The sequence below is a fragment of the Lepidochelys kempii genome, chromosome 21 (assembly GCF_965140265.1).
Source record: "Lepidochelys kempii isolate rLepKem1 chromosome 21, rLepKem1.hap2, whole genome shotgun sequence".
NCBI classification, from domain to species: domain Eukaryota; kingdom Metazoa; phylum Chordata; order Testudines; family Cheloniidae; genus Lepidochelys; species Lepidochelys kempii.
The window spans coordinates 11,578,466-11,593,899 of record NC_133276.1 but is presented as its reverse complement, the minus strand read 5'-3'; the positions used below and the strand labels follow the sequence as shown (position 1 = coordinate 11,593,899).

Below are 15,434 nucleotides of genomic sequence, written 5' to 3'. Positions count from 1 at the left end.
CATGTCACGAGTGCGTTAGTCCTCTGCAGAGACTTCAGTCTTGGTCAGCAGCATTTAGCAGGCAAAGGGGATAAATCCCCCAACCCCTCCTCAACCTACGCCTAGTTGGTGTTGGTCCTGCTTTGAGCAGGGGGTGGGACTAGATGACCTCCTGAGGTCTCTTCCAACCCTGATCTTCTATGATTCTGTCTGGAGGCAGATCTCCCTGAACTCCAGGGAACAGCCTAGCCCTAGGTGGAGGTGCCAGCAGTGTGATGGGGCTGCTTGAACCCCTCGGTGTGATCTCAGAAAAATTCACGCACACCTGGGGCACTTCTCTGCATCCCCCGACCCCAGGACAGCCCCTCCGCGATGAGCTGCACCGTCAGCACAGGACAAGCTGGATTTCAGCCAGTGACAGCTGGAATGAGTCCAGGCCACAAGGCTCCGGCTTCCCTACCCCGTCCGCTTCCCTTCTCTGCGGGGGGGATGAGCCCCTCAAACTGCACATTGACATGAACTTCAACCCCCAGGAGCAAGGCGACCTTCAGGAGGATCAGCTGCAACTGACGGATACCTGGAGAGAGAAAGACAGAGCGAGTGAGCAGAAATCAAAGCTCCCCAGAGCTCAGCCGCAGACAAAGCCCATTCAAGTCCATCCCCCACTCAGCTCCCCTGCCCTGTGGGTCACAGACTCCGACCACTCCCTGCTATCTGACCCAAGGCAGCTCCCTAGCTATTTGCCTGCCAGCTACAGACTTGGGGCCCGGACCTCTCCCCACCATGGGATGCAGGATGCTTTACCGGGGAGGGCAGCTGCTACTGCAGAATCCCCTGGAGCAGCGCTGGGGTGGGGGGACCCCTTTGATGTGCAGACACAGGTCGAAGAGCATGGGAGATGGGGCTCGGCCCCAGAAGGCAGGTGCCAGCTGTGTTTATTGTGCAGGCCGGGGGCAAAGCTGCCCTTGGTGTGAAACGGAGCGTGGGGGGAGCTGAAATCCACAGTAGCGTCTCCGGGGGCACGCTGGGATGGGGCTCCCTTTGGGACAGCCGGGCCCCAGACCCCAGCTCACCCAGCCACAACCACAGGGCACTTTGGCCATTCCACCAGCCTCCCCCACAACCCCAGCCGCAGGTGCCCCTCACTGCCACAATCCCCACAAGCCGCAACATGCCCCCGGCACAGCTCTGTCCACCCCCACCCCACACACACACACACAACCAACCCCTGCCACAGCGCGCCGGGCACTGTCCTGTCACCCAACACCCACACACCCATTTTGCGCCCGACATCCCTGTCCCCAGAGCTGTGCCCGCCCTGCTTCCCCAGCCCCACTCACTGATGTGATCCAAGGTCCCGGTGCAGAAGCGCCCGTAAAACTTCTTGGCGCCCAGCACCCGCAGGTCGTGGATGGTGAAAGGCCAGAGGTGCAGCACGTTGTTGCGGGAGAAGGAGTCTCTCTTCTCCACCAGCACGACGTGGGCCCCCAGGAAGGCCAGCTCGATGGCGGTGCGGAGCCCGCAGGGGCCTGCCCCGATGATCAGGCACTGGAAGGGGCAGTGTCAGAGCTGGGTGCCCGGGGCAGAACGCAGGGGGCTCCCCGCTTATAGGTCGGAATAAGCCCACCAGGTACCCCAGTGCTGATCTCCTGGGACGGGCACGTCTGTCCCCCTGGGGGGCAGAAGGGCCTGACTAGCTGAGGGAGGGGAGACTAGGCCTGGCTGGGATCTCAAGACCTGGCAGGGCTGAGGACTGGGGTGAGGCAAGCGTATTGCAGACGGGAGGGAGCAGGGGGTCTGTACTGCAATAGCCAGGTGACTCCGTCCAAGTTGACCGAGTCAGGAAATCGCGCCAACCCCCTTTGACACAGGGCACGAGTCACACCACTGGTAGGGAAGCGCATGCAAACCCCAGGCCAGAAAGTCCTCCAGCTCTGGTCTCCCCTCGTCCCACAGCGGGTCCGACTCCCTCCATTTTCACTGGGCCAGAATCACGGTGATCTGCTAAAAACCCTGGCCTTGTCTGCACTGGGGATTTATCCTGGTTGCAGCCCCCCATCCAAACCCCTGGGGATGGGCAAAGCCTCTAGCTGCTGGGATTTGCACCCGTGCAGCTAGCCCCGGATTCGAGCAGGGGTGAGCTACCCCCAGCACAAGCAGCAGCTCGGTGTGTCAGTCCTGTGGGTTTGCACCAGTGCAGCTATGCTGGGTGGTGTCCAATGAACACTCAGTGCCCGAGATGCTCGTGGAAGATCTCTTTGCGGACTCTCTGCCTGGGAAGCTCAGCCCTTAAAGGGGTACCACACACTGATGGCTGAATTCCTCAGCGTAGACAAGGAAGCCCCACGTTCCCCCTGCTGGGAATTCAGCGAGCTGAACCCTTGCAGGTTTTAAAACAATGTGTTTTAGTCTCGGTCCCAGTTGTTCTCATCCAAGGACAGATAATGGGGGATCTAATCTCTCCCAAGTTAGACTGAACAGCACCACCCCCTACTCCCCCCCAGCACTGACACTGCCTGCAAGGAAGCCATTAACTCCCTGTTCTCCACAAGGGGACATAAGCAGAGAGCTCAACCGCCCAGGGAATCAGTGTTGGGGTGTGGGAGTTCCTGGCTCCTAGCCCCCCACCCCTCCTGCACGCCCCGGGGCCTTGGACAGAGCAAACATGCCGTACGACCCCCGGCCTAGCCAGCATGAGGGTTTCGGGAACACTCCCGCCTGGAGCACTAGTGGAGACAGGGTCCAAGTAGGAGATTTCCCGAAACATACTGGCACAGGCAGAGCTCACCAGGACGCTGCACCATGCCTGCCCTTCGAGCCAGGGGCCTGATTTGCATCACAGGTGGGGTTGTTGAACTGCCAAGACCTATTTATTCACAGTGTCAACATCGCAAGCCACTGCACATCCTATCAGGAGCAACCCAGGGTGCTCAGATACCCTGTCTGATCCGCTCAGCTCTGCCTGGAGAGGACAAACACTTCAGCCCTGAAGACAGCGTGGTCATCACCTCGCTCTGGGCTCACCCCGCACCAGCAATGCGCCCCACGCACCCCCGGCTCTGACCTGAAATGTCTCGGTGCAACGAACCACAGCTGCCTTCAGACAAACACCACTGTTGACATTCGAACCCACGATTCGAACCCACGATTCCCCATACTGGAAGCACAAGCCCCCACCACTTGAGGTAAAAGAGCAGCTCCATTAGCTATAACTTAGTAGTAAGTTGTTACAGTTACTTGGACCTGCCACTAGAAGGAGGCAAATCACACAATTAGCCTGTGTAATACCTCCCCCTTGCTCTCAACAGGGGCCCTTCCCTGGTTATACCAGCCATGCCCTCCCTTCTCACCTTGGTGTTGGCACATGCCCTTCCCTGGTCATAGTCTTTGTGTCCAGCCTTCTTATCCAGCTTGCCCCACAGGTCCTTGGCACTCCAGTCGTTAAGGCAGGACTTGAGCTTACGGTAGAATGGCAGCTGGCCCTTGTGCTCCAGATCCAGTTGCCCACATAAGGCCTGGAAGCTGTCCAGCACCTCCTGGCAGTGGCTGGCATGGAGGAAGGTTTCGAAAAGGGAGTGAGCCGGGTTACCCTGCTCCCCATCCTGAGTGTTCATCCTGGGTGCTCGGGGTCAAGAAGGGAGTCTGGAAAAGAGTGAGCAAAGCACAGACTGAGCGAGGGAGGCGCTGCGGAGAAGCCACCTCTCAAACAACCCCCATTTCACAGACGTTACCCCAAGGCATGACACAGGGGAAGGGAAACCAGGACCACGGGCTCGCTGTAGCGGATCGGACCACATAGCCCGGTCTGCTGCCACTAGATAGCCAACCCCTGATGCTGCAGAGAAGGGACACACACATATACCCACACCGAAACCCACGATGTACCAAGCTAATTGTTCAATTATAACAGACCCCATTTGGGCAACGGCAGGATTTGAACCCAAGAGCTTCAGAGCTAAAAGCATGAGTGTCTACTGCTTGTGCCAAAAGATTAAGGCCTAATATAGCCTTCAGCTATGTTACATTTCACAGCTTACACACAAAGATGTTGGATAGAAACATCAAATACGCTGCTGGGAGGTTGCAAAAGAACACTGTTTTTATTCTTAGAATCCAGAAAGATAACACCGTGACATTCCCCTGGTGTTATCTGGACCAGTGACCTTCTAGGCCACTCCAGTCCTCGGCTCTGGGAGCCAGCCTTACCCTGCTCTGCTGCGAGACCCCCCACTCCTGGGCTGTTCACGCACTGCCTCTCACATGTAAGCTGCTCCCAGATACATGGGTGAGCACTTTTGGCCAGCCGCTGCTTGGATTGTGCAACTAAATGACACTAGCCAATATCTCCGGTCCCAGACACAACCCTAGGAACGTCCGTCTTGCACTGTCCAGTTATGCCCGCTGGATGCCGCAAGCCTATATGAGTTTGTCAATTTAACAAAGAAATTGATATGTACCAGACTTTGTTATCCCAAGGGGAGTCTCTGACATGCTTTAAACCAAACACACTGCTTCAGGTAGAATAAACAAACAAATGTATTAACTACAAAAGATCGATTTTAAGTGATTATAGATCAAAGCACAACAAGTCGGATTTGGTCAAATGAAATAAAAGCAAAACACATTCTAAGTGGATCTTAACACTTTCAGTGCCCTGAAAAACTTAGATGCTTCTCACCACAGGCTGGCTGGTTGCCCTTCAGCCAGGCTCTCCCCTTTGAGCAGCGCTTCAGTCGCTTGGTGGTGACGTCTGTAGGTGGAGGTGGAACAGAGAGAGAGAGAGCCTAGCAAACGTCTCTCCCTTTTATCATGTTCTTTCTTCCCTCTTGGCTTTGCCCCCCCCCACCCTTTAGAGTCAGGTGAGCATTACCTCATCATAGTCCCGCACTGACCCAGGGAAGGGGGGTGACTCACTCAAGAGTCCAACAGATCCTTTGTTGCTGCCTAGGCTAGTGTCCTTTGTTCCTGTGAGGCTTGGTTGGTCCCATACATGCCCTGATGAGGTGTGAACTGCCCCTCTGCTCCTGGAGAGTTTTGCCTGGGCTTGTTTAAAGCCATGAGGACACATTTTCAGCCTCGTAACTCTATACATGAAATTACAACCTATAACATTACTATAACAACAATGCTCAGTGCATCACGAGCCTTCCGAAGACACCCAACATGACAAACTTTGCATTGGATACCACACAATCATATTATAAGGATGAACACGGGGGTGCAGGATGTTCCCCTGAAATACAGAGTGTCACAAACACGCAGCAACAAAAAACAGAGAGAGAGAGACAAAACAAAGGTTGCTCCCTAAGGCAGAGAGGCACAATTCACCCCGCCTTGTTCATTTCTACACTGGTTCTTTTCAGACTGACTCAGTGCTGGATCACACTGTTGCTACAGAGAGCCTTTGGCCTGCAAGCCGGATCAGGAACCCACACCCACCTTAAAGAGATAGCTTGCACTTCCAACACAAAAAGAAAAGGAGGACTTGGGGCACCTTAGAGACTAATAAATTCATTAGAGCATAAGCTTTTGTGAGCTTCATTGGATCACTTCATTGAATGCAACACAGTCTTCGATATGCCACAAGATAAAGATCCAGATCCTCTTCTTCCTGCGGCAGTGAGTTCCGCAACAACGTGCTGCACCTCTGGCCTTTCACCACCCACGACCTGCGGGTGCTGGGCGCCAAGAAGTTCTATGGGCACTTCTGCACCGGGGCCTTGGACCACATCAGTGAGTGGGGCTAGGGAAGCAGGGCGGGCACAGCTCTGGGGACAGGGATGTCGGGCGCAAAATGGGTGTGTGGGGGCGGGTGTTGGGGTTGGGTGACAGGATAGTGCCTGGCACGCTGCGGCAGGGGTTGGTTGTGTGTGGGGGTGTGGACAAGGCTGTGCCGGGGGCATGTTGCGGCTCTGTGCTAGCATCCGCTACAGGAAGAGCAGAGAGAGCGTAGGCTAAAAAGCTCTAGGCAGAGCGTTCAGATCTGATTTGAGTTATGAGGAGAGGCTGAGGGAGCTGGGATTGTTTAGCCTGCAGAAGAGAAGAATGAGGGGGGATTTGATAGCTGCTTTCAACTACCTGAAAGGGGGTTCCAAAGAGGATGGCTCTAGACTGTTCTCAATGGTAGCAGATGACAGAACGAGGAGTAATGGTCTCAAGTTGCAGTGGGGAAGGTTTAGATTGGATATTAGGAAAAACTTTTTCACTAAGAGGGTGGTGAAACACTGGAATGCGTTACCTAGGGAGGTGGTAGAATCTCCTTCCTTAGAGGTTTTTAAGGTCAGGCTTGACAAAGCCCTGGCTGGGATGATTTAACTGGGAATTGGTCCTGCTTTGAGCAGGGGGTTGGACTAGATGACCTTATGGGGTCCCTTCCAACCCTGATATTCTATGATTCTATGATTCTATGATCTGGTGCACAAAGCAAGGCTCCTGTGGCCACATTTAGACACCCGAATCTAAGCCACCCACGCACTCCACCAACCTCCTTGGGAGCTGCAGATGTTCAGCCCCTCTGGATATCCCCTCTGGGATTTAGGAGCCAAGTGTGACAGTTCTGACCAGAGAATTGTAGCAATCAGCCTCTTCAGCAAGTTGGCTTCAGTGCTGGGTAATTTCTTGTGTGCAACTGTGCACCTGAAACACACGAAGTGGATCTGTACACAAGTACACAAGTCCTCCTGTTCTTTTTGCGAATACAGACTAACCCGGCTGCTACTCTGAAAAAAGTGGATCTGGGGAGTTTCAAAGTCTTTTCCTGTGGCATCAGAGGGACCATTCTTCTTCCTCTTTATCACCCATTCAGTTTCGGGAGGGCAGGAGGTTTCCCTGCCAGACAGGGGCCCAGGGCTACTGCATGAATTTCTAAGCGGGCCGGATGTGAGTGGGGACCAGCCGCAGCTCCAGATTTCAGCAGCCTTGCAAAAGACTTCAGGCCCCTCTCAGTCCGCATCTACTGCATCCCAGCGGCCACCGACCTGGCTTCAGCGCTGCAGGCGTTATGGATATTGTGTATGCAGAGCCATGGGTGCTCATGGGTCTGAATAACAAGAGGGCAGAGCTCTCCCCTTACAATCTAAACAGCAGAGCGGATTTATGCCCCTCTCAAGCTCCCCAAGAGACCAGCTGGCTGCCAGCTGGGGAGGGGGAAGATTAGGAAAGAGAACAGAAAGCAGCAGAGGTGTCTGGAATCTACCCAAAGTGGGTGGCGGCTGGTGGTTAGAGTAAATGACTTTGTATAAGTTGCCCTTTTGCGCTGCCCACATCTGACTCCCCTTCCCCCCAGAATCAGCGGGAGTTTTGTCATCGACTTCAATGGGATCAGGAATCTTACCCCCTCCTCCAGCGCCTTCTGTTTAGCCCTTGTCCATACGTGAGAGTCCAGCCACCAGTTTAGCTGCCCCGGGGCAAATCCCCAGTGTAGACGGGCTCCGAGTTGCCATTTGCACTGGTGCAGCTTCCCCTGGTTTCAAGCAGGGCAGAGATCTGCCGGCATGAATAGCACCTTGGCCTGACTGCAGTAGTGCAGAAACCCCAGCAAGCCCCAAGGCCTTTGTTTAGAGTTAACTGCTGCTCTAGGTGTTATCGGGATAAAAAATATTTCATACTCTTGCTGGAAGCTTGGAACATAGCACTGCTTTATGTCTTAGAATCCAGAACAGTGGTTCTCAACCAGGGGTACGCAGGCCCCTGCGGGTATGCAGAGCTCTTCCAGGGAGTACATCGACTCATCTAGGTATTTGCCTAGTTGTACAACAGGCTACAGAAAAAGTACTAACCAAGTCAGTACAAATTAAAATTTCACATATACATACATTTATACTGCTCTATATACTATACACTGAAATGCAAGTACAATATTTGTATTTCAATGGATTTATTTTATAATTATATGGTAAAAACAAGAAAGGAAGCAATTCAGTCCTAGTGGCTATGACACTTTTTTATTTTTATGTCTGATTTTCTAAGCAAGTTGTTTTTAAGTGAGTTGAAACTTGGGGGTACTCAAAACAAATTAGATTCCTGAAAGGGGTACAGTAGTCTGGAAAGGTTGAGAGCCACTGATCCAGAACACACAAGAACCCAAAACAGAGAGAAACAAAGCAGGCTGCTCCCTAAACAGCAAGGAATGACCCACCCCACCTTACTGTAGGCTGGCTGGCCCCAAACTGACTCCGATGTCTGACTCTGATCGCATACTCTTTGCCACAGAACCCTGGCCCTTAGCCTACAAGCTAAGGGAACACCCCTCCCCGCTCTTAAAATGATATCTTGCAATTCCAACACAGTCCTCAATACACTACACTGGGTAGTACTGCAAACCCCAGCCTGTTATGTGTTCTCTCCTACCTCGGACACAAACTCACTGCCAGGCAAGTTCCAATTCCAGGATCTTTATTGCAGGCGAGACAAGAAGCACAAAGCACACAGTATTGTTTCCAAAAAGAAAAGGAGGACTTGTGGCACCTTAGAGACTAACCAATTTATTTGAGCATGAGCTTTCGTGAGCTACAGCTCACTTCATCAGATGTTTACCGTGGAAACTGCAGCAGACTTTATATAAGCTTCCAGCCAGGGAATGCCTGCATTTGACTTGCAAATTACACAGACTTGGAATGGAACTGACAAGTGAAGGCAATCAGGATACAAATTAGGGGACTCCTCCAAGGAAGAGGCATTAGAAGGGATTGCCTCTAAACCCTTCCGCTGTCCTGACTCCTTTCCATTGAGTTTAGGGAGTAAAAGGTCTCATCTCTTTAAATTATTATTATTTAAACACTTACATCGTGGTAATGCCTACAGCCTCCATTGTGCTAGGTGCTGTACAAATAATAAGTGACAGTCCCTACTTCAAAGAACTTACAGTCTAAAGTGCAAGTGTCTCTGGGGCGAAACACAGCAATTGCTTAACAGCGCAATGCAACATGGCACAAAACTTTGGAGGGGGGAAGAATTCAGGATCCAATGAAAGTACCATGTTTACAAGGGGACTTTTAAGTCATTATGGAGGTTATCAACCCCCAAGAGTAACGAGGTGCTCACTATTAATTCTTTTAAGCCCAGGGTCTCATGCAATGTAATTACCTGCTGTTTGTAGAGCCCTGGGAGCTCTTGAGGAAAGGCACCGAAGAAATACAATGCAGTTTTCCATCCACAACAGTTTTGCAAGGCAATCAGCCTCCAGAAGCAATGGGGTAATTGACTAGCACGCACAACGAGGAGTCCTTGTGGCACCTTAGAGATTATCTCTGCAGCAGTACTTGGGTTGAGCAATGCCGCCCTAGATTGAGGAGACATACCAGGGAGGCACAATCATCCCTTAGCATTACCACTGTGTCAGTGTAATATACTCATTTGGGGCAGATCTCTGCCCTGGCTCTTCTCCCACATCCCTAATCAATTCATTGCCAGAATGAGAACCATCTAGACACCTATTCAGCTTAGGACATGTTTTTCAACTGGAGTGGTGGGAGTCCCTGACTTCTGAGATATCAGGGCCACAGAATCGGCGCTCTGCCCAAGGTGCTGTGCTCTGTGAGTTAAGGAAACATTTTATAGATGGGGAAACTGAGGCACGGAGAAATTAAGATTGTGCAGGAAGCCTGTGGCAGAGCTAGGAATTGAACCCCAGCTCTCTCCGGATTCCCAGCCCAGTGCCCCAGCATTCCCCCGCCCCCCGTGGGATGGCTTTTAAGCAGCAGAACATTGCCATAAGCTAGGAAGGAGCGGGCCCTCTAGCCTCGAAAGCATCACGCAGCACATACTTGAGCAATTATATTGTCTTCCCAGGGGCATGGCGTCACAGGGCCAAAGGCAGAGCGAGCAGCTAGCCAACATGCTCAGTAATTGCCGTGAGACACACTTCCTGCTGTGGTTTGTCGCTGTTATGAAACGTAATTTATGGCACACACAAAAATAGAACAATTCGCTGCCAAGAGGTGACTGGGGATACCTGAATCACTCAGGGCGATCTACAGCCCAATTAAAACCACATCAACCCGGGGGTGCTGGAACAATTTTTGTGATGGGGCTGCTGCTGATGGAAACCATGTATTTGGTGTTCGTTATTACCAGCTCAAGCCAGGGGGTGCAGCAGAACCCCTACCTCCAGCACCACTGCATCAACCAGTCAAGAGCCACGCACTGGTGTTGTCCCTCCTCTTCAGCTTGGAACAAACAGCGCAGGGCATTTCCTGGGGATTGAGGGCTATTTGGGGCTAGCTCGTTCTCATCCCCATCTTTGCCCATCTGCTCTGCTCAGCCAGACAGCAATCGCCAGGAAATGAGTCACTGTGAATGCTGAACAGTACAATGGGACAATGCAATGCACAAGGAAAGCACAATGGGAAAAGGCAGTTGGACGTTACGGCCTCCGGCCCAGATCCACAAAAGTCCCAGGTTTGGCTCCGTTGCGATCCACATACCACCCACCGTCCCCTGTAGGTTTGGCCTCTGGGCATGGGCACGGCTGCCTCCCTTAGGCACCCGGGACCAATCTCCCACCTAAGCCCCAGAGCAAGTCACAAACGGGGGGAGGACTGGGCGCTCGGCCAACCTACATTGCACATGCGGCCTGATCCGGAAGGCGAGCTCAGAGGCTGCAGCCCAGATCGGGTCCGGTCCCATTCAAAATCCAGCTCGGGACGACCCGGTGGAGCCACCCACCTTCTAAGTCTTATCCCCGGTGGCTAGAGCACTCACCAGGGAAGTAGAAGACTCGGGGTTAATTCCCTCCCTCTCTGGTCCAGGCCAGATCATTGTTTCATTATTTATCCACAGTGGAACAGCTTCAGCAAGCGAGACTAAGGATCACCACATCAGACCATCCCCTAGCTCAAGGCACACTGGGGAGACCCCGGTTCAAATCCTCTCTCCCGCAGCAGTTCTAGGAACCTAGAACAGGGTCTCCGAGAGAGAGGGGCAGGGGTCAGCACACATGCCTCTCGTCGGCATCTCGCATTGGCCAGCTTGAATGCCCCCCACAGCATGCTGGCCCTTGTGGATCACATTCTGACACGCCTCATTTCCCCTAGTGATTGTACAGGGGCCCCGGTGCTTAGCTCCACTTTGTGGTTCACAGTGGTCCTGTGATTTTCTAGGTGCCTAAAAGTAAGGTGCCATGACACTGAGCGTTGCAAGCAGATCCAGGCCTCTGTCTACACTGGGACTGGCTTTAAACTCTTCTCCAGCAGCTAACCCAGTTCAGAGCACAGATTTGGCTGGGAAATACAAACGGGGCCAAATCACATTCTCATACGACCTAGTGCTGATACAATGCATTTCACTTGTCCATCCCAAGGAGCTTTCCCGAGGGTCGGGGGCAGTATAAAGCATTTTAGAATCTTAGGGCCACCATTTCAAATGAACTCAAGACCCATCCCTGGGGCCACAATGTCCCAAGAGTTCAGCGCCCCAATAAGGGCCTAGATTTTTCAAGAGGGTGGTGAGTTCTTGTGAAAATCTGGCCCCCCACTGCGGGTGCAGCTGAGCTGCTGAACGTCTGGCCCTGAGTGGGTAAGGTTTGGGTCAGATTCTAGTCTTAGTAACTCTGCTCAGTTACTCCAGACTCACAGCAGCACTACTGAGATCAAAATCTGGCCCCCCCTTTCTAATTTTCCAAACTGGTTTACAACATACTATGGGGACAGGCCCGAACCATGTGGAGACGGAATTTTAAAGGAGTTCAGTGAGCATGCTGCCCAGTGTAAACAGCGAATGGCATTATATCAAAGTCACCAAGTCTCAAACTCCCCACCCCAATGGAAAGCAAGCTGGGTTACGCAGGGGAACAGTCTCTTTCATTTGCTTCTGGTGCCACTGTTTTGCTTTTCCCCTTCCGCCTCCTCGACAGCGTGAGTCGTTGTCAGACAGGGCTGTGATTCAAGGCCGTGTTGTGTGTCTATCATCCTCCGGTTTTGCTGTGGTTAGGACAATAAACACGGAGAACGGACAGTTCTGGCAAGCCTCAAAGAGGGAATGAGTTGGATTTTATTACCAGCCTTGACTCATTTCTCTTAGGCCTCATGGAAGAAGTTGTGAAAGGTTTTTCAGAGATGCTGGATGCACACAGCATCCATTGTTTTCGCTGGGCTTTGGATCAGGCCCTTGGACTTTCAGAGGCTCAGGCTGAAAGGCAGTGTGATCCAGGGGGTAGGGCACTGCAGCAGGACCCAAGAAAGCCATCTTCTAATCCCAGCTCCGCCAATTACCTTGTCCCACCCTTCATCTATCTTGTCTATGTAGAGCAGGGCATGTCCCTTACTGGGTGTTTGTACAGCACCTAGCACCATGGGGCCCTGACCTTGTCTGGGGCCCTCGAAGTCAGCGTTTCTCAATGACTGGTCCGTGGACCAGCGCTGGTCCCTGAGATCTCCCTGACATAGTCTAGGAAGACAGCAAGCCGGTCCCTGGTATCAAAAAGTTTGGGAAACACTGCTCTCTGTAATAATCTATACCTCTGAACACCAGGCCCCGAGTCTTTAGCTGGGATCTGATGGAGAATGTGTTGTGGCTTGTCAGACCGGCCCCGGGAACAATGAATAACTGACGAGAGGCAGGAACAGTAATTAGATGGTGGAAGAGGCCAGGAAAACCCCACACAGAGGACGTGGGCTCTGAGTGACCGAGGCAGAAAATGTGGGTTCAAATCTACATGTAAAACTGGACAAAAAGACATCACTCTCCCTTCACAGGGCAGTGCTCACGGAAGCGTTTCGCACGCATTCCACGTGAGGTTACTTAAAACCAGGGGGGATTCTGACGACCCAGTGTTCTGCCAGGATGCGGGCGCCCCTTCCCCGACTCTTTGGGCGTATCTGCATGCCAGCCGGAGGCGTAATTTCCAGCGTGGGTAGATGCACGCTAATGCACTGAGAACAGACCTCTAGCTACAGTGGGGTGAGTGCTGACTGCCTGAGTACAGTCCTTCCCAGGGACCCTAGGCACTGACTCGGATGCTAGCCCGTCCCACCCCGGCTACTCTTCTACTTGTATCGCGTTCGCCTGATCAAAGCTAACATACATGCGTCTACCCAAGAAGGGAATACACCCCCATCTCCAATGTAGACACACCCTATGTCTGTCTAATCTATTGAGTTTACAAGCAGTTCAGAGCAGAACCACTGTCACTCCTCTAGGTTTGTGTGGAAACCCTCAGCTTGGTTGGAGTCCACAATAACAACACCACTCTGAAGTTCAGCAGAGAACTCCCTGTGGTTCCTCTTTGTTCAGCTGGGAAAAAAAGAAAGAACTGGTTTATTGTTGAGTCTTGGAGGAGAAAAGGGGACTGGATCCTCAGAGCTACCAGAGTCAGGAACAGAACCCAGGGGCTTCAAGGCACATTAATTTCCCTGTCCCTCCATCTTTCTATCTCCATTTCACAGATGGGAAAAGTGAGAGAGACAGGACCTGCCCAAATCCACAGAGCAGGTGCCAGTAATGGAACCCAGGAGTCCTGACTTGACAGGCCTGCACGTTAACCACTAGATGGCGATGTCTCCCACATGACACATTGACTCTCCCACTAAGTTATGAATTCAGAAGTTCTATGTGATAGAGGACCACCTACTATCAAGGTTGCCCAACGCCTCCCATTATAAGACCCTGTTTTCAGTTGCATATCCCTTTGCCAAACTTTAACCGTTTGGACTGAAATTTTCTATGCCAGGTGTCCACTTCAAGCTGAATATTTTTGGAAAATCCCAATCAAACCAGTGTGGCCATATCCAAGAACAGGGCTAAGGACAAATCCATTGTTTTGCCCACATTAAAAAATCCTGGTGACCTTTTCTCCTTGATGCTTTGGCACAGGGTCTTGCAATTTGGCAGAAGGGTGGCCTGTGCATCAGGGATTGCCTTTTGCTGGCCATGTGAAAATCTGCCCAAATTTGGCCCAGTTATAAGCCTTTGAAAAAATCGCAGTTCACTTATGCTCAGTACAGACTTCTTAGATTTTAGCAGCTTAATTCCCTGAAGATTCTGCATGAACTGAGCATGCTCCAGCCCGGGACTGAACAGAACTTTCTCAGCAATTGCAGTTCTGGGCTTTTGTGAGCCAAGCCGGGTCTGGATCTGGGCATCTGAATTGAGAGGAGGGAGCCTGTCTGTCCAGCAGCGTGGAGGAGGAGTTCCTGACATGAATGCATAGGGAACAATAGCTGGACCTGGGGAAGTTTGGGGTAAAGGACAGATGTAGACCGGGGCAAGAACCCGGGGGGGAGGGGAGGGGTCTGACATGAGCTGGCCCAGGGACTGGAAGGGGCACAGGATGAGAGAGGGAAACTGGGACTGGCTAGCCAAGAACATTTTTGAATGCTTGACTTTGCAACCTTAATAAAGTTCTTTTAACATAGCTTGTATGTGAATTATATATGATGATACTGACCAGCACCTGGCTCTGGAACTAGAGGACATGGAGGACAGTCTAAGAAGACATGGCTATAAAAGGGACCATATAGGAGTTTCTACTTGTGACAAAATTTTAGGGGAACTCAGAGTGACTGAGCTTTGTGACATTTTCCTCATTTCCTCCCCCGCTGGTTCTTCTTCCTCTTCAGTATTTCCTCCTGTGGGCCCTAACCAGGCAGCCTGTAACTAGCTGCTTTCTCTCCTGCTCTGTGCAATCAGCTACCGTTCAGCATCAGGACAAGTTATCTCTTGTGATGTGGCTAGAGCTGCCTGTTACCCTGATGAAGTAGCTACTGCTAGAGCGAGGGAGGGGCTCCAACAAACGCCTTGTCCAAACTCCCCCTGATCTTTGGGGAAGATAAGATCCAAAGATCTAACTCTACTGCCATCTCGATGGGCTGAACCAAAAACCTGGCTCTGGACACCCCAGATCTTTCCATCTGAATCCAGGCTCTGAGGCTCATGCTGGTCTCTCATGGCATCTCCCAATGTACGCCCAGAACAGTGAAAGCTTCTCCTGCACCATCAATGGTGCCTCTTACCTGGCTCTGGAGCAATCACACTTCTAGGGGATGATAAGAGAATTCAGTGTCCATGACCCATTTGATTCTAAGCCTCCCGGCCAAGACTGCCAGCAACAGGTCTGGTGGCCTGGGGGGATGTGGGCACCCTAGGAACTTGACTGAGCTCACTTAGGTGTACAGGACTGGAGAAAGGAAGCCAGAAGTTTCCAGAGGGATCTAGTTTGGGGTGACACCTGGAGCTCAGGAGTGCAAGCTGGTGGCTATTGGACATACACAGTCCCTCTCCGCGGGGAACCCTGGCCTCTCTGTATGCTCAGTATAGATCTCTTTCCTACAACTCTGCCTGCCTGCCACAGCACTTACTGCTAATGAAACAGGCAGCCTCCAGCCAAAACAGCCATGGCCCGTTCCCAAGCGGCAACGACGCACAAAGTCTATATGCCCCCTGCCCCACCGCACGCACCCAGCAGAACCTCAAGCTGCCCTGGGAGGACTGGAGAGCCCCAGAGAAAGCAACAGGCCGCA

General features: G+C 52.2%; 1 protein-coding gene across 8 annotated transcripts in view; it reads right to left on the bottom strand.

The window, feature by feature from the left end:
* Window positions 1–15,434, bottom strand: part of MICAL1 (microtubule associated monooxygenase, calponin and LIM domain containing 1) — a 45,401-nt gene that overhangs the window by 27,271 nt on the left and 2,696 nt on the right. For 4 of the 8 annotated variants that reach the window (XR_012155885.1, XR_012155884.1, XM_073320482.1 and 1 more), the window contains exons 2-5: window positions 3,330–3,621; window positions 3,044–3,136; window positions 1,320–1,527; window positions 440–556 (exon numbers count right to left, since the gene is read on the bottom strand). Coding sequence is in view for 6 of the 8 variants with exons in the window: in XM_073320482.1 (XP_073176583.1) it covers window positions 440–556; window positions 1,320–1,527; window positions 3,044–3,136; window positions 3,330–3,593 (682 nt within the window). In the remaining 2 variants the exon portion in view is untranslated. Of the gene's footprint in view, window positions 1–304; window positions 411–439; window positions 557–1,319; window positions 1,528–3,043; window positions 3,137–3,329; window positions 3,622–9,063; window positions 9,245–15,434 lie in introns of those variants that run through there. The other 4 variants (XM_073320486.1, XM_073320488.1, XM_073320484.1 and 1 more) reach the window with 3 other exon arrangements.